The following is a 27,618-nucleotide window of genomic DNA, read 5'->3' on the forward strand; positions in this document are numbered from 1 at the left end:
GTGTTCTATTTCTCTGGGCACATAGTTTTAAGAGTGATAGTTAAATACATTACTTTATTATTGAAGTGAGGTAGCTTGAAGAAAAAAAAAAAAAATCTGAAAAGAGAGTATCAGAAATATTGAAATATGATATTAGTAGGGAGGAAAAAAGTACATTTTTGTCATAAGTTTCAAAAATATAAATGTAACATTTACTAAAAATACGACTAGAACTGAAAAGTAAAGCACTAAATCACTTACTAAAATACGGAGGGAACATCTTTTCATTATCTAGTTGCTAACATCCACTAGTTTAAGATTAATTTAAAAGTGCATTTTGTTATCGGGTCGCTATAATAATTAGATGGGGATATGAAACAAAATTGCAAAATCAAGAAGCTAGTGAGCCATTTGTCGTACTAAAAATTACGAGTACCATCATTTGATATTAGTGTATGAAATTTAAGGTGCGCATTCTTGAGGTTATACTAGTTACCCAAATGGCCAAATTGAGTAACAAATCTCAAATAGCAAAATTTAATTGTGAACAACTTTTTAATTTTTTTTTAATTTTTATGATTTTAAAAGCTAACCTCCGTTTCCTTCCATCTTCTTCAACCTCCTTTAATTTCCCTTCTTCCTTTCTCATCATCAATGTCAAATGAACCCAAACAACCATAAGAAACACCGTGTCTAACGTTAACTACTATACAATAACCCAACCCCAACACCACCATTTTTGGCGGGTTCGCAACCGAGTTTAACGAATAAAAATTAAAGACATGGTTAACCTCCAAATGTAAGATGTTTTCCTTCTTCCATTGATCTTATCGACCTTAAGTGCATGAAGAATTCAAACTCCATCAATAACGCCCGATTAACGCCTTCCATGCCAATAAATAATAAAAGACGTTGTATCTCCAATAAAGTGCACGAAAATACTAAAATACCCCTTGAGAAACTTGTCGAGTCCATAAAATACCTAAACACAAAATCGCAAAATTAAGAAAGCTAAGGAGCCTCGGACACACACACACTTTCAGTCATAGTGCTTTCTTCTCCGCCATGACCACCGCCTCAACATGCTCAGAAATGGCTTAAACCAAATCTCAACCTTTCGAACCTAAAACCCCATATTTTCTCTCTCCTCCTTACTCTTTCTCTCTCCTCAATCTTCATCTTCTTCCCTCAAAAACCCTAGAAAAACCCCCAATCTAGTTACATGACGAAAGTATATGGAACTGGGACCTACGATTTCAAACGCCATAGAGTGGCGGAATACCCAGTTGAAATCACCCATCAAATTGCTGTTGAAAAAACCCCTGATTCAATCCCAATTTCAAATGCCCCCAATTCAATTAGTCTTTCTGAAATTAATCGAGACCCTCTTACTAAAATTGCTGCTGATAATTGGATCAAATCTGGTGTAAATGATTCCAACCCCAGAAAACCCTTTGATGCTGAGCTTGTCAATGATATTTATCGCAAGGAGTTGCTCGTGAAATCGGGCCGAAAACCCGTGCCCTTGCAAAGGGTTATGATTTTGGAGATTAGTCAGTATTTGGAGAATTATCTTTGGCCTTATTTTGATTCTGAAACTGCGAGTTTTGAGCATGTTATGTCTATGATACTCATGATTAATGAGAAGGTTGGTTGGTTAGTTGATTGCATTTTTCGTGTTTTGTGTTATTAAATTTTGTTTTTTGGATTTTACATGGGTGTTTTATTTTGAAAATTTTGCAGTTCAGAGAGAATGTAGCAGCTTGGGTGTGTTTTCATGACAGGAAAGATGCGTTCAAGGCATTTTTGGAGAGGGTTCTTCGGCTTAAGGATCAGGTTTGTTTTTTGTTCTTATGTTGCGTTTTGATACTTACATTGAATTCTGCAACTGTTTGAGGTCATGTATGCAATTAAGGAACTGCTCGCAATGTTGCTCTTGTATTTACAGCGTATATGTAAAAATGTGTACGAAGTATAACACGGATTGTATACTTTGAGTTCTGTAAAATATGGGGGAGTTAGGTTTATAAGCCTGACTATGGCAAATGAAAGATTATGATCTTTTAGGGTGTGTTTTATTCAACTGAATTTGACTGTGAATTGAATTTGCCAGAACTTATTGTAGCTGTGAACCGAACTTATTGGAACTTATATTAAATTCAGTAAAGTTGAATGGAACACACCCTTTGTGTAAACATATATTTCATTTGTGGAGGTGGGAGGTGGGTTGCGGGTTATTGGAATATCATCTGGTAGATAATCATTACTTTATCAATCATCTTTAGGCCACTCAAAAGGAAAGAATAAAGAAAGAAAAGCAATTCGAAGCTGAAGTCCTGTTATATGTAGCTGGTTGGTGTACCAGTTATGTACACCTTTGGGTTATTTGAATAGCATCTAGAAAACAATATCTACTTTAACAATCATCTCTGCGCCCCCCACCCCCCCCCCCCCCCGAATAGGAATGAATTAAGAAAGGAAATTTGGAAGTTGGAAGTCCTGTTATATCACATATATGTAGCTGGTTGTTTGGCATGTTGCATTATTATATAATATCTTATGGAGTAAATTACTTTGCTTTGAAAATTTGAATGTTAGCTCTCTCCATCAGTCATCTCCCCTTCCTGATGGTCACAAACTTACAAGCAGTCAATTTTTCATTACTTGGAAAAATAACTAATGTGTAAGAAACATATCTCATGGAAAATTCACACGTACAGTGAAAATTTGAAACAAAGAGAAAGGGAAGAAAAAGCATTATATTCATTAGATTAACACGAATCTATTTTCAAATTGATATTCTTACAGTAGTGTACAAATTGCGTAATAATATGCATCTTAACATATAATCCCTCTGCACTCATTTGACCATTTTACCCAAAACTCTTGTCCCTCAATAAAATCTAATTTAAGCTTTATTTGTTAATTTATTCACTTTTAATAAACCAAAACCCCACCATTTACTTTTTAAATTCACTTCTTATTCAGTATCTATTTTTTAAATCATCTTTAATCAACAAAACCCCACTATCTTACAATTTTATAGACTATTCTAAAATGTGGTGCAAGGGCAAATGAGACTTTCATTTTGGGACAAAGGGCGTACAACATTTGTAATATAATATACAATATTTATCATATCATATACAATATATATACACAATATATAGATTGGATGGATGATTTTTCTCATTTTGCCTCTAAATATGTTAATTATATGTATCACATAGATACATTAGGCACTCCTCTTCTAACTTGTATTTTACTATATGTAATATTTGGTGCAGGGGGAACGCTTTACTATTGCGGAGAAGACCAACTACTTGGTTTTCATGATTAATGTCTTTCAGGTGTGCTAACATTTCACCTAATTGTTGCTTTTGAGAGTTGGCTTGTGTCAATAACTTATATCCATCATGTTAGCATGTAGAATTTTGAGTCGTCTTTGCCTCAGACAAAGTGCCAGGTTTATGTTTTAAAAATAGCAAAACTTTATGCTAATTGGTATGCTATATCAATCTCTTTTAAGTAGTTATGTTTTAAATCAGTTATTTATTTTTTAGTAGTATTTGTAGTGCTTCACACTGTTGAACCACGACACATGTGCTGAATTCTACCTTTAGTTTTATCTTAAACATGATATCCTTGAATTAGAGTTCAGAAAATGGGGAAGGAAATAGTCTGTTACGAAAATGTTGCCAAGGAGAAGCTGTTATCTAACAAATATATTTCATGGAACTTGTATTTGCAGAGTTTGGAGGATGAAGTTGTCAGCGATACTGCTTTAAGACTGGCAAGTCTGCAATGCTGGCATAGCTTGTCATATGGCCGTTTTCAGGTAGAGTTTAAAGAGGATATTGCTTCAGACTATATATATATATATTTTTTTTTTTTTTTATAATTTTGGTCTTCCCTATTTATTGATCATTTTGGTTTTACTGCTGATCAGATGGAGCTTTGTCTAAACCCTGATTTAATAAAGAAATGGAAAAAGATGACTAAGGCAGAAGCCAAGAAGGCTAAGAAGCGGGGAGAAAATTATGATCCATCAAAATCTCTTGAAGCAACATTCTTGAGAAGTCTCGTCATGGAGTTCTTGGGGGTATGTACCTCTGAAGAAGTCTATTTGTTTTTCTAGATCGCTAATATGTATGCTTGGAGGTTGATAGTTTTGTTCCTTTTGAGCACACTAATGAGAGTGTAAGTACTTACACATGTACACCTATGCAGGTATTGGATTCTGAGGTGTTTTTCTCCACACAGCATGATGATTCAGAAAGAATTAGTACGAATGGTTTACAAGAAGTTGATGATGCTTGTGTCTTGTACTGTGAGAGGTTTATGGAGTTCCTTATTGATTTACTAAGCCAACTGCCAACAAGGAGGTATGGTTGTGCTTTGATAGGATTCCAATTTTGTTTTATTTTTGCTTTGAATGGGCTCACCATGATAACATAAACTGTGTTTCGCTTTAGAGGGAAGTTTGCGGGGAGGGTGGTGGGGGTGAGGTCTTAGTCTGAATTCTTTTGTGTGTATATCTTTATTCAACTGCAGTATGCCTGTACACTTTAATAATGACTCCCTTTCCTTTTCAATATTGACTCTCTTTCCTGTTTAATATTGGCTCCCTTTCTGGCTGCTGATGTTTCTCCTTCCAAAGTAAATCTGCAGATATAAAATGTTCCTTTTTTAAAGCTATGAATGCAATTCTTCTCTTCCTCTCTTTTCCACAAAACTGTAGATATGGTCCAGCCATATTATTCGAAATATCTCTCTGCACTTGCAGATCTGAACACATTGACTTATATCTTGCTTTCTCTGTGGCTTTAGTTACTGATATTTCACCTACTGGCAGTCCCCATATCACATGCACCGGGGATCTATTTGATATCATGCATGATGGTAGCTTTTTTGAGTTTTCTGAATTTTCTCTTGTTGAGCAGGAATTGGAACCATAGCTATTTCAAAATGAGACTACATACATGCATGCTGTAGTTTTGTTTTCATAAGAGAATGATGTACACTCTATTTATATATGTGAAATGTTGGAATTATTTTATTTTGCAACGGTTTTGTTAAAACTTCGTAGTTGTCTAATTAGTGTCCTTAAATTAAAAATACTTCACTTTTCAAGCATTTCCTACCTTTTGATTATATACATTTCTCTTTTTTAATTTCATTTTTATTCCCATTTTATGTTTCATAATGTGTATTCGCTTGAAAACTAGAGGGGTTTCAGCGTTAGGATTCTAGAAAAAAAATCAAAGAACAGAAAGTAGGAAGCACAATAATTATTTTGACTCTTTAGGAGGGGGTTATACTTTGTACATGAAGATGATACTGTCTATTTTAACTTGTGTTTATTGGTTGTATATGTCATATTTTATCTAGCTGTCATTATGTGTTTTAAGTCATTTTTCTTATTTCATTTCTGTTGGCTATGCTAGATACTTGAGGCCTTTGGTGGCTGATGTTGCAGTTGTTGCCAAATGTCACTTGAGTGCACTTTATACTCATGTAAGAGGAAAGCTGTTTTCACAACTGGTTGACTTGTTACAATTCTATGAAACATTTGAGATCAATGATCACGAAGGGACTCAACTGACTGATGATGAGGTCGTTCAAGCACATTATGATCGCTTTCAATCCTTTCAATTGCTTGCTTTTAAGAAAATTCCCAAGGTTTGTGGACTTCGATTGTGTTAATAAAGCTGTGAAGTGATTGCAACTTGTCCTTTAAATTATTAAGCTACTTGTTCATGTAACCTTATGTATGCTTTTTTGTTCCTCAGTTGCGGGAGCTGGCTTTAGCAAATGTTGGTGCAATACACAAACGAGTTGATCTTTCGAAGAAACTTTCTGTTCTTTCGCCCAATGAGCTCAAAGACTTAGTGTGTTCTAAGGTTTATTTACGCTTTATTAAAGTAACATGTGTTGATTGGTTTCCAGACTGCATCACTTTGTGTACCTCTATGTCTGTTATATGTTTGTTAATTTTTTCCTTCCTTTTATGCACAGCTCAAACTCATTTCAGACAATGATCCATGGTCAGACAGGGTTGACTTTCTAATTGAAATTATGGTATCCTTTTTTGAGAAACAAAAGTCTCAGAAGGAAGCCATAAATGCTCTCCCACTCTACCCAAATGAGCAAATTATGTGGGATGAAAGTCTTGTACCTAACATTAACTACTCTGGAGAAGGATGCCTGGCTCTCCCTAAACTTAATTTGCAGTTTTTGACCCTTCATGATTATTTATTGAGAAATTTTAATCTTTTTCGTCTGGAGTCTACATATGAAATTCGGGAGGATATTCAGGAAGCTGTGCCGCACCTTCTTGCCTATATCAATAATGAAGGGGAAACAGCTTTCCGTGGTTGGTCGAGAATGGCCGTACCCATTAGGGAATTCAGGATTAGTGAGGTGAAGCAACCTAACATTGGGGAAGTAAAACCAGCAGCAGTTACTGCAAAAGTTACTTACAGCATTTCCAGTTATAGAGCACACATAAGATCTGAATGGGATGGATTAAAAGAGCATGATGTTTTATTTTTGCTTTCTATACGGCCTTCATTTGAGCCATTGAGCACAGAGGAAGCATCTAAGGCAACTGTTCCTCAACGACTTGGGCTTCATTGTGTACGTGGATGTGAAGTGATAGAGATCCGGGATGAGGAAGGAGGTCTGATGAATGATTTTACTGGAAAAATCAAACGTGACGAGTGGAAGCCTCCCAAGGGTGAATTGAGAACTGTAACTGTTGCACTAGACGCAGCACAGTACCACATGGATGTCACAGATATTGCAGAGAAAGGAGCTGAAGATGTGTATGGAACTTTTAACATTTTAATGCGGAGAAAACCAAAGGAAAATAATTTCAAGGCCATTTTAGAATCTATTAGAGATCTTATGAATGAAACGTGTATAGTTCCTGATTGGTTGCACAACATATTTTTGGGTTATGGGAATCCTTCAGCTGCTCAGTGGACTAACATGCCTGATCTTTTGGAGACTGTAGATTTTAAGGATACTTTTCTGGATGCCAATCATTTGAAGGACAGTTTTTCAAATTATCAGGTGTGTAATATATGCCATAATTTAATGCTGTTTTCTTTGAATCAATCATACCTTTCTGTTTTGGTTCCCCAGAACAATAAATGTACGTAAGATAATAATTTGTTTTCATTTCACCTTTTGGTTTCAGATTTCTTTCGTTAATCCTGATGGTTCAGAGAACCTGCATCCGGAGCCTCCATTTCAAATTAAGCTTCCAAAGACGCTGAAAAGCAATGTTCAAGCTCTCCCTGGCAACAAATCTAATATAACTGCTTCCATTGATGGTGATGTCAATGCAATTCAAGAAAGGCTCATTGTTGAGACATATATTCCTCCTGATCCAGGTCCATACCCCCAAGACAAGCCAAAACAGAACACAGTCAGATTTACCCCTACTCAGGTTCATACTTTAACTTGTGATAAAATGACATGGGTTAAAGGATTCCTTCATGCTTTTGCAGCATTGCATTTTTTGTTGGGAGTATTACTGTATTGCTGGTTTCTGAATCTAAAATCATCGTTATACTTGGCTTTAAATGAAAGCTTCTTTAAAAAATCAACATCTTTGTGTGACATTGAGAATTTTCTACTACACCTAAGATGTAGTAGACTATTAGTTGTGATCTGTTTGTGTTCTTTAATAAAAGAAATTCGTTGCTCTGATTTTCATGTGCCAATGGTAGCTGCGCTGGCATGGTCTCTTGCTTGTGGTCTTTTAATCTTTGATGTATGTGAGTTTAGGGTACTTTTGGGACCTTTTATTTTAACTTATCAAGGACGGTATTCTTTATTAGTTTTAATTCTTTGTTAACAACCCTGGCTGCTGACTTGCTGATTCTACTAACTGCCTGTTAAAAATTATTTAGAATATGGGATTAAGGCTTTGATTGATTTAGAATATGTGTTGGATTCAACCACCCCCCCCCCCTATTTAATTCACTTTATATTCTTTTTCCTCTCTCTCTATTTCTTCACCTTCATTACTCAGATATTCAGCATAAAAGTTTACTTTGATATAGAAAACCCAACTAGAATAATCACCATCCTTAAAAGAACCCAAGATCACGAAATACAACATAAGTTGTTGGAAGTAGATGACAGTATTTAATTTGCAAAAACTTGCAACCATAATTTTTACTGGTTTTTTTTTTTTTTTTTTTTTTTTTTTTTTTGCCTTTTGTCCTCCCTATACTTCTAGCATTATGATGATTCATTATTGTGATAATACTTCATCCGTTCAATTCTAGTTGCAACGTTTTGACTTTCGATTTTGCTGATGCACATCTTTGACTATGTTTAATTGTCGATTAGTAAAAAAAAATTATTTGATATTGTTAGTATATATATTGATATGAATCTAACAGGATTTTGCATGACTATGTATTGATATCGTTTATTTTATGTTTTATTTTTAATTTGCGAAGTCTTAACTCTTAACACAAAATAAATATGTTGCAACTAATAGTATATACAGGAAGTAGCTGTTAGTCACTTGGGCAAGAAAAAGGTAGTGCAAAGTCTTAACACAAGATGCTAAACATGTTGAAAAAAAAATGTAATCTATTCTCTTTCTGTATTTATAGTGCATATAAGCTAATGACCTCAAACTTATCCAATTAAATCCTTAGTAACTTAGTTTTGCTTCGAAGCAATTGACAACCATCATCTCAAGAAATGAAATTAATGTCATCTAGATTGCATTACCAACTGAAGAAGTTGAATCAGAAGAACAGCATTATGTTTACTCAAATAACGAATGCTCACAACTAAAATTTTAATTACAAAATTTCATCCCTGAAAACTTCTATGATAACAACAATACAGTGAAACACCTGATTCAGAAATCAGGTAATGCAAGTGTTGTCATCCATGAAAAGCAACATAATATATACAAAGTACTAAAGAGTAAGAGCTTTTGACTTTATCAATGGAGCAGAGAATAGGGAGTGAGAGCGCAAGCCTTATATATTGTGGAAGCATTGTTTAAACTTTGAAGTAGTTTGAATGTATATCCTTTTATGTTCACATATACTCCATGTGCAAATCACTAAAATAATCAAGATTTGGGTTTGTATCTTCAAACTAAGTTTTATTTATTTTTTATTTTTTTAAATAAGATGGTGAATTGGTGACCAATATATACGCAACGCAGAGAGGGTTTGTGTGTGTTGGGGGGTGGGGGTGGGGGGGTGTGGGGGAATGATAGGATGAGAGCAGAGAATATAAATTTAGTACATATATAAATTTTTTATAGATTTCTGTTCTTTTAATGGTTAAGATAATGCGAGCTGAATCTTGAGTCCTTAACAGTGGAAAAGTTCTGGTCCCATAGTTGACCTTTACACTGGAATGGGTGTTACTTGGATAAGTTTCTGCCCTCCAGTATTCTAATTTTCTAAGGTGTCTATCTTCTGTTTGCTTGTGCCATTTTATTGATATGAAGATTTTTGTTTCCTCATTTTATTTGTGTTATCTACCTATCCTTTTTATATAGCTGCTAGACTTGAATCTGTTGCTTCAAAACTGCAGCTTTCATCTTCATGATAAAGCACACCTTGGAATGACTCATATATCATGTCTTGTAAGACAAAATTTATAATTAATTTCTAATCCTCCATTTCTGTTTGTACCTTTCTTTGGCAGGTCGGGGCAATTATCTCTGGTGTTCAGCCAGGCTTGACTATGGTAGTAGGTCCACCTGGTACTGGAAAGACTGATACAGCTGTGCAGATCCTAAATGTTCTATATCACAATTGTCCTTCCCAGAGAACTTTAATTATAACACACTCCAATCAGGCTCTGAATGATCTTTTTGAAAAGATAATGGAGGTAGCTTTAGCTTGCTGGCTGACATATGTTGTATAATTTTTGGATGACTTGTTTACTTTGCTTGTTTAATCTGCCGTTTAATTGTTTTTGTTGTTTTGGTTAGAGAGATGTGCCCGCTCGTTATCTTCTTCGATTAGGACAAGGTGAACAGGAATTAGCAACTGATCTGGACTTCAGTCGTCAAGGTCGTGTTAATGCAATGCTTGTGCGACGTTTGGAACTGCTTAATGAGGTGGAGAGATTAGCGCGATCTCTTCAGCTTCCTGAAGATGTAGGCTATACTTGTGAAACAGCTGGATACTTTTGGCTGCTTCATGTCTACTCACGTTGGGAGCAATTTCTAGCTGCCTGTTCTGATAATAAAGATAAACCAACATTTGTTCAGGACCGTTTCCCATTTAAAGAGTTTTTTTCTGATGCCCCTCAGCCAATCTTTACTGGAAAATCGTTTGATAAAGATATGCGGACTGCCAAAGGATGTTTTCGCCATCTCAAAACCGTGTTTCAGGAGCTTGAAGAGTGTAGGGCATTTGAATTGCTGAAATCAACTGTGGATAGAGCTAACTACCTAATGACTAAGCAGGCAAAAATTGTTGCTATGACTTGCACACATGCAGCTCTCAAGAGAAAGGATTTCCTTCAGATTGGATTCAAATATGACAACCTATTGATGGAAGAAAGTGCACAAATCCTGGAAATTGAAACTTTTATTCCAATGTTGCTGCAGAGACAGGAAGATGGTTATGCACGCCTTAAACGTTGCATATTAATTGGTGATCATCACCAGCTGCCTCCAGTTGTAAAAAACATGGCCTTTCAGAAGTATAGCCACATGGATCAAAGTCTTTTTACTCGTTTTGTTCGTCTAGGCATTCCCTATATTGAGCTTAATGCTCAGGGTCGAGCACGACCAAGCATAGCTAAACTTTACAACTGGAGGTATAGAGAGCTGGGAGACCTTCCCTATGTAAAGGAAGAAGCTATTTTTAATAGAGCAAATGCTGGGTTTTCTTATGATTATCAGTTAGTGGATGTGCCTGATTATAATGGCAAAGGTGAAAGTGCTCCTTCACCCTGGTTTTATCAGAATGAGGGAGAGGCTGAATACATTGTTAGTGTTTACATATACATGCGCCTGTTGGGTTATCCTGCAAATAAGATATCCATCTTAACTACTTATAACGGCCAAAAATTCCTCATTCGTGATGTTATCAGTAGAAGATGTGTTCCATACGACATTATTGGCCCCCCAAACAAGGTAAGCCAATTCTTTAATGTCAATTGTTCAAAATAGAAAATGTTAGTATTCTTTTTGCATTAAATCACAAACAGCTATAATAGAAAGTATCTCTCTTCTTTCAAGCTAGGCTTAGTATTCTGATTTGCATGAATGCATCCTGATCGTAGTCATAGTGGTATTTTATCACAGGCACTTCTTACTGTAAAGGCTGTTAAATGATGTTTGACTGATTAGTTATGCTACATTTTGGCCTTTTATTATTAATAGATCATAGACATGTATATCACTAGATGTGATCTATAAAAGACTTTTGCTTCGCTCTTGACTCCTAGTAAATTTATTTCTGTATATTTACCCCCTTTCGACTTTAATTTCAGGTCACAACTGTGGATAAGTTTCAAGGTCAGCAGAATGATTTTATCTTACTGTCGCTGGTGCGCAGTCGATTTGTGGGTCACTTGCGCGATGTGAGAAGATTGGTTGTTGCAATGTCTCGTGCAAGACTTGGCCTCTATGTTTTCTGCCGCCGTTCATTGTTTGAGCAGTGCTATGAACTACAACCTACTTTCCAGCGTCTTCTACAGAGACCTGATCACCTTGCTTTAAACTTGACGGAGAACATGCCTTTCACTGATCGTCATGTTGAGGATACAGGTCCAGCCTATCTTGTCAGTGGTGTGGAAGAGATGGCTAATATTGTGAACTACAAAAGACATCAGGTTGACCAGGTGAGCTGACTTGTCTTGTATTTTTGTATAATTACAAAAGTTGATAGTTTCTTGCCTTAGAATGCACCTACTCCTTCCTTCCCAGTTGAAGTTTACCTAGTTTAATTTTGTGTCACAGATTTTAAAGCAAGGAAAATATTGTTGGGCTGGGGGAAGTATAGTTGATTTTTTTATTAATTGTTTTTAAGAGAAAATTAGGCAAGCCCTAATTTAAGATGGGAAGTATAGTATATTAAAAATATGTTTTATATTTTGTTGGGTGACGAATTTTGGGTATTTTCTGACATGTATATGCTGATGCTGCAGGCAAGGATGATGAGCCTTCAATATAATTCAGTTAATTTTGAACAAGGAGATCTGTCTGTGGGTGAACCCATCCAGAATGGACAGGAAGACTTGACCTCAGTGAATGACATGGAGACAGAAGGATCTGTCTTGGAAAATGGTAAATCAGGGCAAGTCCCGCCTGGAAATAAATCTAAGGAAAGTACAGTTATGGAAGAAGATAAGATTGGTCAAAACGGAGATGTGCAAGTAGAGAATCCTGAGGTTCGTGTAACAGAAAACGCTGTAACAGATGGTGATGCTGATCTTGCTGCCTCCAATATGGAGGAGTAAGTTGATGGAAGTATCAAAAGGTGATGTTTTACATGGTTGATATCTTATGCAGCTAAATTTAGCAATGTTCAACCTTGTCTTTATCCTTTGCTAGTCGGTATAGCCATGTCAACAAAAGAGGTTCAACAAAAGTGGCCAGTTAGCTCTTTGTTTTAAATGCCACGCGTAATAGAGACTGCTGAACCCCTAGTACATGATGATTTGAGCTGCTTATCGAGGAATCGAGTATATTCTTTGATGTAACTATGTAAGCCTTCAGCTCTATGATTTCTTGTAAATGAATTTCTTCTTATGTAGCTGTGGTAGCATGAAAATTACTGAGCAATGTCTCAATGAGCTAGGCAAAATGGCAATCATGGGATTGCTAATTTCAGCAGAAAAGTAGAATCGTTTTGGAGGGCTTAGGAAAAGACAGTGTGTTTCATAGTGGCTTTAGCCGTAGATTAGATCAATTCAATTTTGTACTGTACTGTATACAGGTTGATGTAACCTTAAGCTTTACTGACCCTGAAGATCTTGATCAGTATAACAAGAAAAGAACAATTTTCTAATTCTTATATGTCCATGCCTTCAAAAATTTGCACATTCAATTATATAGGATTGCGATGCATAGATTGAGTAATAATCGTGTTAGCAGCTGTCACAAAGTTCTGAATAGCTAATTCTAAAGAAAATCTTTTTATGTATGTTTTACTTATTTTCCTTCTCACTATGATTGCTCTTATTAACAATTTTGTTACAGTGGACAATTTCGAAAATTAGTGCGAGAGTGAAACGTTCCAAATTATTCTTGACGCAGACAGAGAGCTACTTCACATGTATAATAAATGAGTGAGGGAGGTGAGGAATAATACTTACGCTTTTTTATTCTTTTTTTACTTTCCATTATTATATTATTTTTTTCTACTTTTTCGTTATACCTTTTTTATGGCAAATTACAACTCTTATCCTTCTTTATTTCACCACAAAATCCACATGCTACATAATACTTCGTAATATCAATTTCTATACACAATTTACTACCCAAAAAAGTAAATAAGGGACTCACTTTTCACTAATTCCTCCTTTTCTTGTTATAGCAAGTAGGAAGATAAAAAAGAACTAAATGAGTATTTCATTTATGATACCATTTTTTTAGGAATTACTAGTGGATGAAGAAAGTTTTACTGACCCTGAAGATCTTGATCATTTTAACGACAAAAGACCCTGATCACAAAACGATTATAACGAGAAAAGATCTTGATCACAAAACGAAGTCATAGTAGTAGTGCACAATTGATTAAGAAAAAAGTGAGTGGTGCACAAAGTCAAAACTTGTCAACTAAAATAAATTGGAAGAAGCATTAAACTAAAACCCCATGTTCCCACTATCTTTATTCTATAGTTTTCAATTCCATAACAAACCCCAATTACACAATGTTTGTACACCATTCTATACTTATAAATAGAGAGGAATTTTTAATAAACTGATATCTTACAAAAATATAAAATGAGATTAATGCAATATAATTTAAAATTTAATACTTAAAAATACAATGATGGCAAATAATTGAGTATAAATAAGTTACTCTTTGTCAAAAAAAAAAAAAATAAAAAAAAAATAAAAAAAAAAAAAAAAAAATTGGAGACTCAAATCGTTGCAAATAATTTGAAACGGATGTAGCAGCATATATGAATGACGATAGTAAGTATGTGAGGTCATCTAAACATTACCTAGACCACGTTGTACATTATAGTACATATGAATGCAAATTAGCAAATATAAATACCAAAGATAGCACAGTAGATTACTCATGGTCAGTCTGACAAGAGATTTTACCTATTTTTATAACATGATCAAATTAATGTTTCAGTGTCAAAATTGATTACAAATTACAACATAAAGTTGCATTCATCTACCCATGGTAAGTGTGAGGCATCGCAAGGAAAAATTACAGGTATATTCCTGTTAAAAGAAGAAAAGAAATGACAACAGCCAACATCAGATCTAAGGTCAATCGATGCAATCAATCGCCAAGGAACTTTCTCTTCTTCGTAGTATTCATGTATGGCCTAAGTACCCATTCATTCTGGGCTTCTTTTTGCTCCACTGTCCCTAGCTTAATCTGCATTTGGGGAGAGTAAGAAATTAATTAGCAGACAGAAACATTGTCCTAGCATAATCTTTTCACGAGAAGGGTTAAATGTATTAGTTTAGCTTTAGAGTTCATCAGATGCAGGGTAGTTCATTTGTAAATCCATTCCATAGGACATGCCTTTAATGACTATGGATACAAATTATGAACTTAATCTTCGGTATTCCAGACTAGAAATTTGTAATAATTTCATTGATATAATAAAGGGGCAAGTAATATTACATTGGTAAATGGGGAAAGTAATAAGAAAAATAAGACAGATAACAAGAAATGGAGTAGCAGCTTCAATACTGATACCCTTGATTCTGCACTTGTTAACAAAGTTAAAAGAAAGATTACATAAGTATTCATAACTTCCCAATCAGTCATCAATTTCATGTAAAATAATTATAAGATCATGGGGAAGCCATTTTTCTCTAAAGAATAATCAGGAAATATTTGTATGTAGCAGTTGCTTTTTAGTATATTATATTATATATGAACAAAAGAGAGACTGAAATTACAGTGGAACTTGTCAGGAAGGCATCGATGAGACAAGCATATGTGACTATGCCTCTATGACCAAGTGCAATTAAGGCATGATATCATTCACAAAAATATAATAAAAACAAGCACAGCTGAGTTCTTTAGCTTTTGGTAACAATAAACAAGGCATCACCAAGTTCACCTGGTATAATCGTAGCTCAAAACGAGGACCGATCTCCTTAAGTTCAATTGATTTTGGACCCCCTTGTTTGTCATAAACATGGTGTCTGCAATACATTGAGAACAATTAGCAAAGTACAAAAAAAGTAAAAATTTAATGAGACAGGCGAAGTTGAAGGTAGATAGGACCAATTTACCATGAGATATCATTATCATGGTACTTGTTCTCTTTTCTTAATCTTCTTTCTTCATTTTGTGGGTGTGTGTGTGTGTGTTTGTTGGTGTTCTGTTGGGGGAGGAGGTTACTTCCCTAGAACATGTCTCATTACTAAGCCTAAAATAAGAATAGTACCTTACAACAGCATTTTTTTACATGGGGGAAAAGCACCCAAAATAGATAAATAAAAAAAACAATACTCTCCTAGTCTCCTTAGTCATTAAGTAGGATTGTAGGAGTGATAAAGTTAGGGACAACTGTAAGATGGATCAGTGGATGATCTGGTGATAGTGGCCAGGTAGCTCATAAGCATCAGAATTTAGTCTTTGGCTGTCATATCTTAAATCCAGGTCTACTACTTGGAACACAAATTGGGCATGCAGCAATAATGAAGCACAACACTACTGCTTGAAAAGAGTTATGCTGCTGCTCCATTAGATCTCTACATTTCCTGCTTTGAACGGCTAGTGTAAGGCTGTATTCTCTTCACCTTATTTTTGCTGAACTCTGATTATTTTTACTGAACAGAAATTATTTTTATTGAACATAAGTTATTTTTACTTAAACAATTCAAGTATATGCAATACATAAACTGAAGTGAAATTATCATTCATACTACCACGTAGAATTTCCACTTTTGGCATAGCTTTCCTCCCATCCTTTCATGCCTTGAAATATAGAATAGAATAGTAAAAGAGCACTAATCTAGATGGTCCAAATCCTAGTTACCTAAGTCTTAATAGCGAATTTAGAGAACATAACTCAAACAAAGAATGGAAACATGGATGAAGACGAGGAACTACTGAAAAATCAAGAAACTTGAAGGCTATGCTTGGTTTGACGTAAAACATATTCAATAAATAAAGATTTTCCATGGAAAATATTGCTGCTAGGGAAGACACAACTACAAACTAGATTTTTATTTGTTGGTTCCTCACAAGAAAAAGTTATTGAAAAAGGAAAATGGAAATAGAGGGGAAAATATAGATGGGAGGAATACATAATATGGCAATTTTTTTTCTTACAAAAGGAATAAGTTTTCCACTCTTGGAGAGCTGTTTTCAACCCTTGAGAAACATTTTCTCCGCCCCTTGATAAACTAAACAAGTTCGTAGAAAATATTTTTCGTCAAACAAAACACAGCTGAAATGTAAAGGCAAAAAAATGTATTCATTTCAGCGAGGATGTTGGGAGGTCAAGGTGTGACTTGATGGTTCATAAATACAAAGGTATTCCATCAAGAACTAGATTAAGATACCACAACATATAAATTATCTTTAAGCACTTTTGATCTGACCTGAATGAAATATAATCAGACTGGTTTGCAAAAGTAATAATTCGCTTAGAATCTGGCTTTGGTACCGGAAACAGATGCTTCAGGATAGTTGCTGTCCGATCCCCTAGCTAGAAAATAGTAATACAGCAACAAAAATATGATCAGCTTGTACGTATAACAGTTAAATCATGATATACAGAGGTATTTATATGAAAAAAAATAGAATCCCACTATCAGCTATGTGACTGAAACAAAATTAACCTATATTTGAGTGATATACATAAGCCACATCAATGAGGCTTAATTCTGACTATTTAAATTATAAAAAAATAAAATAAAAAAAAATAAAAAAACACTTGAATAGAGTAAAATTGATGTATCTCTGAACCACATTGCATATACTCAACACATAATCTTCAGTTTTAGTATTCATTAGCTGCAGATAAGTCCAAGAGTCAGCCCTGAGAAATTAAGCAGAAATTCAAGTTTTACTCCATGCAAAATGTGTCACGGGAAGATCTAGTATTTAAGAAGTGCACAATATAGCTTATGTCCACTGTAAAGGGGCTTCATAAGAATCACGGCACTTATGAATTATGTCATCGTAGATTTATGCACACCACCACCACCACCACCCCCCCAGCAAAAACCAAACAATAAAAAATAAAAATAAAAAAATAAAAAAAAATACCGAGGCCCACACTACTCGCTTAGGAATTAGGATTTTAGCAATCAAATTAGCAAGTGGAGTTTAAAGCGGTAAACCCCTTTTATAGTTCAGGTAACTTCTCCAACTAGTTATGAAGATGAATGAGTTAAATGGAAAATCTGAATATACATGTACCTTCAATGACAATTATTCTACTAGATTACAAACCCACTCCAATGTTAACATAATTGACTACTGCATTAAATAAATTTAGAGGAATATACTTAATAGACATGATAGTCAATACACTATAGTTGCAAAGTCCACAGTAAACTGTACTTGCAAAATGGCCCAAAGAGAGTCAATAATTTTTAATACAAGAAACATGCAGAGTTGCATAATATTACATGTGGACATCATGTGAACAAAATCTATGCAATACATTACATTAAAAATAAATAAATCAATAAAAATTAATAAATTAATAAAAAATAAAAATAAAAAAAGGGGCAATGGATCTCAGCCCGGACAGTCAAAATCCTTGGAGTGAGTTTGAAGAAGTTTGAAGCTATAACAAGACATCTTATACTCTCTGCTATGAACAATCAACAAAAGATAAAGTCGGCAATTTAAAAAATATGCCATACCTTGGTGGTGAAATTATTAAGAATAAGATGTGGATTAGCTCCTGGCATTGTTCCAATTGAATTTTTGTCTTTGATGTCATGTCTGGTAACCTGCAGGTAATATGATAAGGATCTTCCTTCCATGCCACAGGTGTAAATGTGTAAAGGCCTCAAGTACAAAACTAAAAGTGAAATACTTACGACATTGTGTAATCCAAAATATGCAGTAGGACCAAAAGGCAAATGACAAACAATTAGCCCATCAGGCACACCACGGTGCTCATGAACCAATATAAGATCTGTAAACTCTCGTGCACGGCAAGATTCAATTATCTCATTTATAACCTGCAGCCATAATAAAAAAAGCGTAGGCTGACGCAAATAAAAAAAACTTACAAACAAAACCTTGAATAAATCTTAAGATACCATTCTCAAACAATAGTCGTCAACTAATGCACTCAGAAGCAAAGCAATGAAAGAACGAAATAGAAAATAGAATCACTGATGCAGGACAAGTGATTTTTTTTACAGCCTATAAGGTGCATAAAACACATAACCAACATCTTCATTAATCAAGAGAAAGCCACTTGCTTCTCACAGTTTTTCTTCATGTTTATAGGTCTTAAAAAATATGTAGTCTAAAGCTTGAACCTAGCATTAGCTAATACTCCGTACATTGTATTCAGATCATAGGGGTAACTAGAGGGGCAAGAAACTCAGTTTGTTTGTGCAACTTGAGATGTTTGTCTTCTTTACATATATAAGACCATATACGTGTCCTTTTTCTTCATTTTTTCTCAGTTGGGAGGGGAAGAGGGGGGGGGGGGGGGGGATAAGGCTTTACAATCGGATTTCACATAGTCCAGGCTCCATACATCCAATATTGGACAAATTTAGGGCACGTACATGCTAAATGCAAAGGTCTATGACTTCCTGTCATATATGTCTACAGTTCAAACATTTTCAAGTATATGCAATACATTACTCCATCAACTCTTGACTTGTGTAATACAGAAAACCCCTTCTATTATAAAAAAAAAAAAAAAAAAAAAAAAAAAAAAAAAAAAAAAAAATTATGTATATGGGATTATTGGGTGAAGAATTTGCAGCCAACACATGTACAGCTGAGTAGCTGACAGAAACAAGGGTAACACAATTTACACAAATAAACAATGGATGACACGTTGCTGCAGAGTAACAAAGTTCCTATTATATATCTCAATTCTAGATCATAAGTTGATGGAGGAGCAATAAGAAAATAATTTCAATAACAAACCTGGCCTCCTCTATTCATACGTTCTGCATTAGGAAAGACAAACTTCAGCTCCTACAAAATAGCATTCCCTGGATCAATAATACTCTTGAATTCTAAAACCAAAAGGAACGTTCATATGACAGAAGCAAAAGATGATCACAGAAACTTGGACAAACCTTTGTAAACTGGGTAAGGGGTTGACTAGGATCCCTTGATGTAGTTAAAAGAATCTTCGGTTCTCGTTCAGTTGCCTTGGCATATTCATCATCAATAAGCGACCTAGGAACTGTGCAACGATGGGAACGAAATAACTAAATACTCCATTTAAAGGTATAAATCAGCAATAATCTAAACAGACCAATATTTTCCCTAGGGGCAAGTGGATAATAAACTACAAGCCTATACAGTCTGCATCTTGAACGTGTCATTAGCTACAACTTAATCCATCTCTTACCTGAGCTATGAAATTATAAAATCTACAATTTTTAAAGCTCATCCTTTAACAATGCTAGCCATACAGAGTAAAATACAAACTTTTCATTTCACATAAGGCACCCATGTTTATCCATGCATATGGCCGATATGGGAGCATGAAATTACACTAAAATAGAAAACACATAATTATGTAAAAAATGGCCAGGATTGATGATCAGACACACACTGAGTTTTATACTCGTAACAAAGCCTTGCATAATAGGCTACAATGCATGTTTTGCACTTAACCAAAGGGAAATACAAAGCAACTGAACATCATTTTACAAGATGCAGATTTCTTTTTCACATCGCCTTTCTCAACAACTTCCTAAGAAGTTTATCTTCTTGCTAAAAATAACTAAGAAGCTACAACACCCGAATCCCATCAAAACAACGCCTTAAACGAAAAACCAACATAAGTACATAACAATAAGCTTACAGCTCCTCTCAGTTGAATTCAAAGTAAACACAAACCCCCATAACAACCAAAAAGCCAACAACTTTTGGATGACAAGGCATAAGCAAACAAGTAGCATTATTAGTTTCGTATGCCTTTTCATTTGGATAAAATCAAATAATCTCTTAAATTCTCATAAAATTAAAACAGATTGATTAATGAAAAGATGGAAAAGGAATATACCGGCAGTGTAATCGTCTTCGAGGTCGATTTCTTGGCGAAGGGCAGCTTCTTCATTTCTCAATTCCGTTGGAATTGGCTTCCCATCTGTCACAAAATCACCCACAATAATCCATCCAATCACTTACACCCAGAAATGAATAAGAAAATAAAAAACCCAGAAATAAAAAATAGAATTAAACCCAGAAAAACAACAAAAATCAAACCTTCAAGAGCTTCTCTGATTTTGCGTTTCTTCTCATACAACAAACGCTCTTTGCCTTCTAAGCTTTTTCGGTAGAGATACTCTCTTCTCAGTCGAATGTTCCTTCTCAACATTTTTCTGAATTGGAACCCCTAATTTGGAATTGGGGATTTGATAAGCGTGGGTGAAGAGAGAGGAAGGCGAGTTTAATGGATGGAGGGTTTAGGGTTTAGGCAGTTCAGCAGTCTGCACTTTGTGACTGTGTTCGCCTAGCAGGAAGAAGGCAAGGGGCAATATGGTAATAGTACACAAGGCCTATAGGGCTATAGACAATGATGCAGATGAAATTCGAGTATACTCTGTATCTTAATTACTCGTATTATCCATATAAAGTATTCCCTCCATCTTATAATTTTGTGCCTGTATTTCTTTTTATGTGTTCCAAAATGTTGTGCCTCTTTCTAGAAATAGCACATAATTATTATTACTTACTTTTTTTATCTTTCTCATACAATATACACATATATCCAAAAAAAATCTATTACTTACTTTTTATCTTTTTCATACTACCTCCGTTAAGTTTTAGTTGCAACTTTGGGATATTATTTGTGAGATATAAAATATTTCAAAGTTGCAACTAAAAGTTAACAGAGGTAGTATAATATTCTCTACTTTTTATTATTCCCATATAATATTCTCTACTTTTTATCTTTCCAATAGAATATTCCCCTACTTCCACCATTTTCCTTAATTAATGTATTATTTGAGAAATAGGCACGAAATTATGGGACGGAGGGAGTAATTATTAATAGCTACACCCTAGTGTAGGAATTACTCCCTCCGTTTTTAAATACTTGCTTCATTTCCTATTACCTACACCCCTTCCCCATTATAAATTAATTTGCCACATAATTTTACCAACACTAGGATCACGTGTGTGTGTGTGTGTATATATATATATATATAATGGGTAGTTATTGATCCTCTTTCAAAAAAACGATTTTTAATTCAAAAAATAAATGCAGTAGGCAGTTATCTAATTGGAGGTCATTGAGGAAAAAAAATAAATAAATAAAGGGAAATTATCACTGGTACACTCCAGGTTCTGACTTTTGTCTTTGATACACCTCATTAAGGTTTGATCATCAACAGGACACTCATAATTATCACTAATTTACTACAGTAACTAAAACGTTAAGCAAACGTTTAGTTAGGGATAATGACAGGGGTTTTACTAAGACTTGACTTGACTAAAATGCCCTCCCACACATTAATTCTCCCTCCAAGCCCAACTGTCACCATTAACTCCAAATGTTTTGAACGTTCGTCTCCTTCACCCTTTCCCCTGTCCTTACTCTTCCCTAAAACCCTAATTGACGCGCGGGTGAAGCAAAATTCGTGGAGATTTAGGCCTACTTTGTGGATTGTAAAAGGTTAGTGTTGATATGTTATTGTAATTTGTGAATTTTTTGCTTTAAATTGTTAGGTTTTAGTTAATGTATGCAATTTCGTTTAAGTGGTTGGATTATGAGTTCGAGTTGAATTATGCTCGTTGTTGGATTTTGCTTTGAATTATGCTCGATTTGCCTTTAATTATGTGTGCTTACTAAATTTTGTATTTTATAGCTATATAATTCAAAATTGGTGTGTTTGAGTTTGCATGGTACAGTGTCAGTGGTTGTATGCTTAATCTAGGTTTAATTATGTGTTTTTCTTGAGTATGTGAGTTATTGTTGTGCTTAAATTGTTGTAGTTTAATCTAATTTTGCAGACTAAGTGACAAGGTTATACTGAGATTTAAGTATAAGGTGCATAATGTTGATATTGAAGTGGACTCTGATACTTGCAACCTCATGGATTTAATCATAGAATTTGAAGATCGCTTACAAAAAAATGGGAACAATTATATTGAACCCTATATTTTCTTAAGCATATAGTGGCAAACACTGACCAATAGATGATGATGGTGGTTTAATAAGATGTTTAACACATTTCCTAATGCTGACTTGTTTGAGATTTTGGTTAGGACTTGCTGTGAATTCAACATTCATGAATGATTTAGTTTATGAGTTTAGGGGGAAAAATAGTTGTTGAACAAGCTAACCAGGCTTTACATGAACCACCATAAACCACCTCCTCTAAATCAACCACCATAACCAACTTCCCTAAATAAACCACCACTACCACCTCCTGTAAATCAAAATTCCCAGCCTTCTATAGAATCTGTCCAACCTTCTAAGACTGAGAATGAGAACACCAAACTAAAGCCTAGGAGGAGATTAATTAGATTGAAATACTCTGAGGATGAAAATGTTGATCCCACGAAGTGCTTACTTCTAATAACCCTTCAACACAAGAGATATTTGATACTGTTTTTAACCATGACCCATAATCTACCTGGGCTAATATACAGGATGAGTATGAAGAGAGTGATGCAAACAATTTAGCAAAGCATACACTAAGGGTAGGAAGGAGTTTGAGAAATCATGTGAAAAGGCTCAGGGTAAAGGAAAGGGTAAGGGAAAAGCTGGTTCTGGGAGTAAGAATGCTAACGGTAAGGGCAAACAACCAAAATAGGTAGGTACTAGGAGTGAGAAGGGTAAGGGAAAGGGCAAACGATTAGTTTTAGTAGGTTCTGGGAGTGAGAAGTTACCCCCTTCTCTAATTTCACCACACATTGTCTTCAAAACACTTGTTGTGAGAAGAAGTCCAAGGTTTTCACCAGCCTAAGTCAAAAGCATACCATTCTCCTTCTAAGGTCAAGTCCAAACAACCAACCCTCAAATGTAATCATTGACCCTAACCTATTTTCTAGAAAAATGCCTAAGAGTACACAAATTAGGAAAGGGTATATGGAGTGGTTCTAAAGGGAGAGTGCCTGAATAGGGCAGACAACTCATGAAGCTAGGGGAAACTAGTGCACCTAGTGCTAGAAGAAAGGTTACTTATGTTTTGGCTAATACTGGTGGTGATCTTGATGATGGAGAAGATGATTCTACTGATGGGGATTAACAGGGAGGTGTTAATGATGATGAACCTCTAGACTCAGATGGAGAAGTGATTCCTGAAGATGATGTTCCTAAAGATGAAGTGAATAGTATAAGGAATGTTCCCCACATAGAAGACAACTGGGAACTTAGTTTTTGGTTAGGTTTCATATTCAGATGATGATGAGGTGAGATGTATGAAGATGTCAAATTTCGGAAGATTGTGCTTAGACCTTGGGTGATATTCATTGACAAGAGTCATTTGAGGGAGACCTTGAAGAATTATGTAGTTCAAGAAGGGTTTGTAATTAATGTGGTGGCTACAGACAACAAGAGATACACTCTCAATGCTGTGAATGGAGGATGCATGCTAGTAGGCTAGCAGATGGCAAGACTTAAGCTATTAAGAAGATTTTGCCAAATCTGCATAACTGTCGAGGTTTAGAAATGTACAACCCTATTTGTATAATTAGATGGGCTGCTCCAAAGGTTATGGAAGACATAAGGGCAAATCCAGATATTCCAAGTGTTTAGGGGTTTTCGGAGTCCCTAGGAGAGTTAAAATTCCAAGACTGGATGCCGAACGTTTGTACCTGCAAAATAACGGAGACTCCGATTGGGTGGAGTTCTGGCTTCGACGATCAATTAGTTAGTATGCGTATGGACGGAGTTACGGTTGTGGAAAAGTAAAGAGTCTTCTCGAATTCCGAGAGAGAATATCTGCAATTAATATAGCTCTTGTTGGTGAATATCTTTTTATGAATGCATTTAATGGGAATATCTCCCTATTTATAGGGTCTGAAAATCAGCCCCCAGTTTCTAGGTTATGGACCCCAAAGATTGGTGGGCTGATTCATGGATTTGGCAAGATGGCCATTCTCTTCTTTATGACTGGGGATGCCACGTGTCAGTAGAGGATTGGTTCATGTCGAACCTCTCTGAGAGTTAACGTGTCACCATCTAATTGGGCCACATGGCCTGGATATTTTTACCTGAAACACCAGGAAAGGCCCTAAATGAGCTCTTATTTCAGAGGTTTGACATTTACTTGAAGCAAGCCACCTTGTATATGATATGAAAAAGATGAACAATGATCTAATTTGAGGAATTTTTGTGAGTTTTTGACGGAAAAAAAAATAAAGATATGATCTTGGATCAAGATCTATGAGAACAAGCTAAAATAATCAAACACCAAGTAAATTATCTAGCAAAACTAACTTGATTTACTAGTCACAAAGTCTAGAAAAATAAGGGTTTCAATCCAATCAATCACAAATTTTGATATAGATTGAGATTTTACCACAAAGGAGAGATCACAAAGAACTCATTGAAGAGAAAACCTATCATATTTTCAATAATCAAAACAAGTCTATGTTTTATATCATAAAATAACCCCTTATATAAGGAGGCACTAGTACAAGAGATAAAACCCTAAACTTCATCAAATCTAAACCATACAAAATAAAAGGCTAGGATTAATTATGTAATAATAACTAAAATAAAAACAGCCTAAGTTGCATCCCACATATGAGGAAAATTATCCAAATAATTCAAATCGAGCCCAAATATTTTCGGTCTTTACCAAGTCAAAATTAGTCGGTTTTGGGCAAACAATTAAGGTGTTACATGAGTTAAAATAGTATCCAAGTTAATGAAAAGATTCACATTGATGGATAAGGATTCAAATGATCCATTCAAAGAAATTTAGTTTGTTTAGGTAATGTTAAGGGAAGGAAAAGAAGGGGAGGGAGGTGAAGGAAGGGGAAGGAAAAATGACGAGTTTTCCTTCCTAATCTCTCAATTGTTGGAGAGATCATTTTCTTAGAATTTAATCCCTCCATTTCTCTCCCCTTCAATTTCCTTCATCCCTAATTTGCTATCCATATGAAATATACCCCTCCCTTCATTTTCCTTTTCTTCCTTTCTCTCCATTTCCTTCAATTCAAACACATTCTTAGGGAAAATTAGGAATTTTGAGGGTAAAATATGCGATTGAATAATTTCATTAAAATTTAAAGCACACAAATCAAATTAACAACCCTTAAACCTCTATTTTTATTAGAAAGGTGATTTAAGAGGTTATTTTATGGAATAAGTGATTGATAATACTTCAAATGCGCAACTCAGATATGCCTCTTATCTCAACAAATGTGTCAATATAGCTAGTTCACCTCATAAGAATTCATGTAAACAACCATGTGTATAAAATTTCTTAATAAGGATAATAACACATTTAATGTATGAAAACATATCTCAGATATTTGAACCAAAACCAAAGACCAAGTACTGGTACACACTATTTGAAGTCCACAATATTATCCTTAACCTTCATAGGGTTCTTCAAATCGTCAAATAGATACTACGAATGAATAAATCTCATCATTAAGGGTTTTTTTTCTGTTTTTTTATTATTATTTTTTTAATAGCAACCTCCTTGGAAGCTTGAAATATCAATTGAGAATTTGAGACATTGCTTGCAACTTCTATTCCATAGAAGCAAATCAAACGAGTGACTAGATCGCAAATAACATTTGGTTCCCTTACATGTTCTCAATATATAGGCCTTGTTTGGTAAATGACTTTTGCTTTGCTTTTTGGTTGACTTTTGACTTTTTGCTTTTCATCTTGGTCAAGCGGTCAAAATAAGAGTTTGGTAAATGGCTTTTTTGTTGACTAAAAAGCCAGCTTTTACGCCAAAAATAAAAAGCCAGCTTTTTAGTATAGGCTTTTGGCTTTTTACCATTAAATTAATTTCCTATCTTTAATTAATAATTAACAAGTAAGCTCATCTTTTTTTTTTTCATCACTTCTTTAAATATAAGGCATGGTTGTTCAAGGTAAGATAATCCATAACACGACCATCACGAGTGCAAAAAAAAATAAAATCAAAATTAGCTCCTAAACAAACTTGAGAGAGTAATAACATGCCTTAACTTGGCGGCAATGAATCATACAACACCAGCAGAAATCCTAATTATACATGTTAATTACAGTCTAACTAAATAACAACAGGACAGAAACCTAAAAGGTTCCAAAACACCATCAATTTCAAAGACTAAACAAAGCCATCGCCCATAAGCCATAACGCATGCTTAAGACTTTAAGAGCAATGGTGGTAAAGCATGTGAATCCTAAGAAAACAATCATACTTTTATTTTTTAGGGATTCCTAAGTAAGGAAACAATCATAATTAAGTAATCCCTAAAAAAGACTTAATCCTAAGAAAGGTTCATGAGAACAAGGAGCCTACATAGTAATGGTTACAGAACCATACCAGGGATGATATTTATGAAAATCAGAGTAGACAAAGTCACAAAGCATATAATTTTTGCATAGAGTTGATGGGTGCTAAACTGCTAACATCAGATTCTTGATCCTACAGAAAGGTCATTTGAAGGGTAATTAAGTTGTTTGCTTCTACTCTCAATTTGATCTCCTCATCTCATTTCAATAACAATGCTCTGTCGCGGTTACAAAATATATACACAAATAATATAAGTCTAGTTGGCATGTGAAAGAGGTGCAAATAAACAAGCCCTGCTGGTATGATCCTCACATTCATGACCGAAATTAACAATCCTACTTCCTAGTATATCCACCATTTGCATCATGCATGCCCCCCTCATTTAACAAAAGAAAGTACCTAACATCAATTTTCTACATTAACTTTCTAGCTTCAAAAGAAACACAACAGCCATATGTCAGATTAATTGATACCATATAATTTAGTTTGTATACCACTATACCCTCTTTAAATTTTGGTTTAGGGACAGCTAAAAGTTCTCCTAACACACCTAGGTGCTGCCGTCTTCAACATAACAGCCATTGCCTAATTTCAATGAACCTCGAATGCAAAAGAAACTCGAATCACCGGCTTCTTTTCTCTATATCTGTAATACTCCTTCAACTTATAATCAACCAAATGGATGATTGTCGGGTCCACAGATATGGGATCCAAAAGCAGAATTTACCCTTCTCCCTCACTTCATAGCCCCTTGAAACTCACTATCAAATTCACCACAACAGCAAACTTTCCTACTCATAAGAAGTTTTTCAATTGGTAATGTTTCATTGTCTAATGTC

The 27,618-nt window shown here is 34.9% G+C and overlaps 2 protein-coding genes across 2 annotated transcripts; one reads left to right on the forward strand and one right to left on the reverse strand.

Moving 5' to 3' along the window:
• Positions 1–1,201: 1,201 nt before the first annotated feature.
• Positions 1,202–13,027, forward strand: LOC110738347 (intron-binding protein aquarius-like). The gene is made up of 14 exons (XM_021918718.1): positions 1,202–1,627; positions 1,723–1,815; positions 3,267–3,329; positions 3,731–3,817; positions 3,929–4,081; positions 4,210–4,364; positions 5,427–5,661; positions 5,772–5,882; positions 5,998–7,056; positions 7,184–7,435; positions 9,679–9,864; positions 9,968–11,122; positions 11,482–11,832; positions 12,139–13,027. Exons 1-14 carry the CDS (start codon positions 1,202–1,204, stop codon positions 12,448–12,450), a joined length of 4,638 nt encoding a protein of 1,545 aa, XP_021774410.1. The 3' UTR covers positions 12,451–13,027.
• Positions 13,028–14,212: 1,185 nt separating this feature from the next.
• Positions 14,213–20,830, reverse strand: LOC110738350 (U3 small nucleolar ribonucleoprotein protein IMP4-like). The gene is made up of 9 exons (XM_021918722.1): positions 20,571–20,830; positions 20,368–20,451; positions 19,430–19,539; positions 19,275–19,325; positions 18,200–18,343; positions 18,020–18,109; positions 16,745–16,851; positions 15,253–15,337; positions 14,213–14,555 (listed from the first exon to the last, which is right to left on the reverse strand). The coding sequence occupies exons 1-9, from the start codon at positions 20,680–20,682 to the stop codon at positions 14,457–14,459; spliced, it is 882 nt and encodes a 293-aa protein (XP_021774414.1). The 5' UTR covers positions 20,683–20,830; the 3' UTR covers positions 14,213–14,456.
• Positions 20,831–27,618: the final 6,788 nt, after the last annotated feature.

Source organism: Chenopodium quinoa, unplaced genomic scaffold, assembly GCF_001683475.1.
Source record: "Chenopodium quinoa cultivar QQ74 unplaced genomic scaffold, ASM168347v1, whole genome shotgun sequence".
NCBI classification, from domain to species: Eukaryota; Viridiplantae; Streptophyta; class Magnoliopsida; order Caryophyllales; family Amaranthaceae; genus Chenopodium; species Chenopodium quinoa.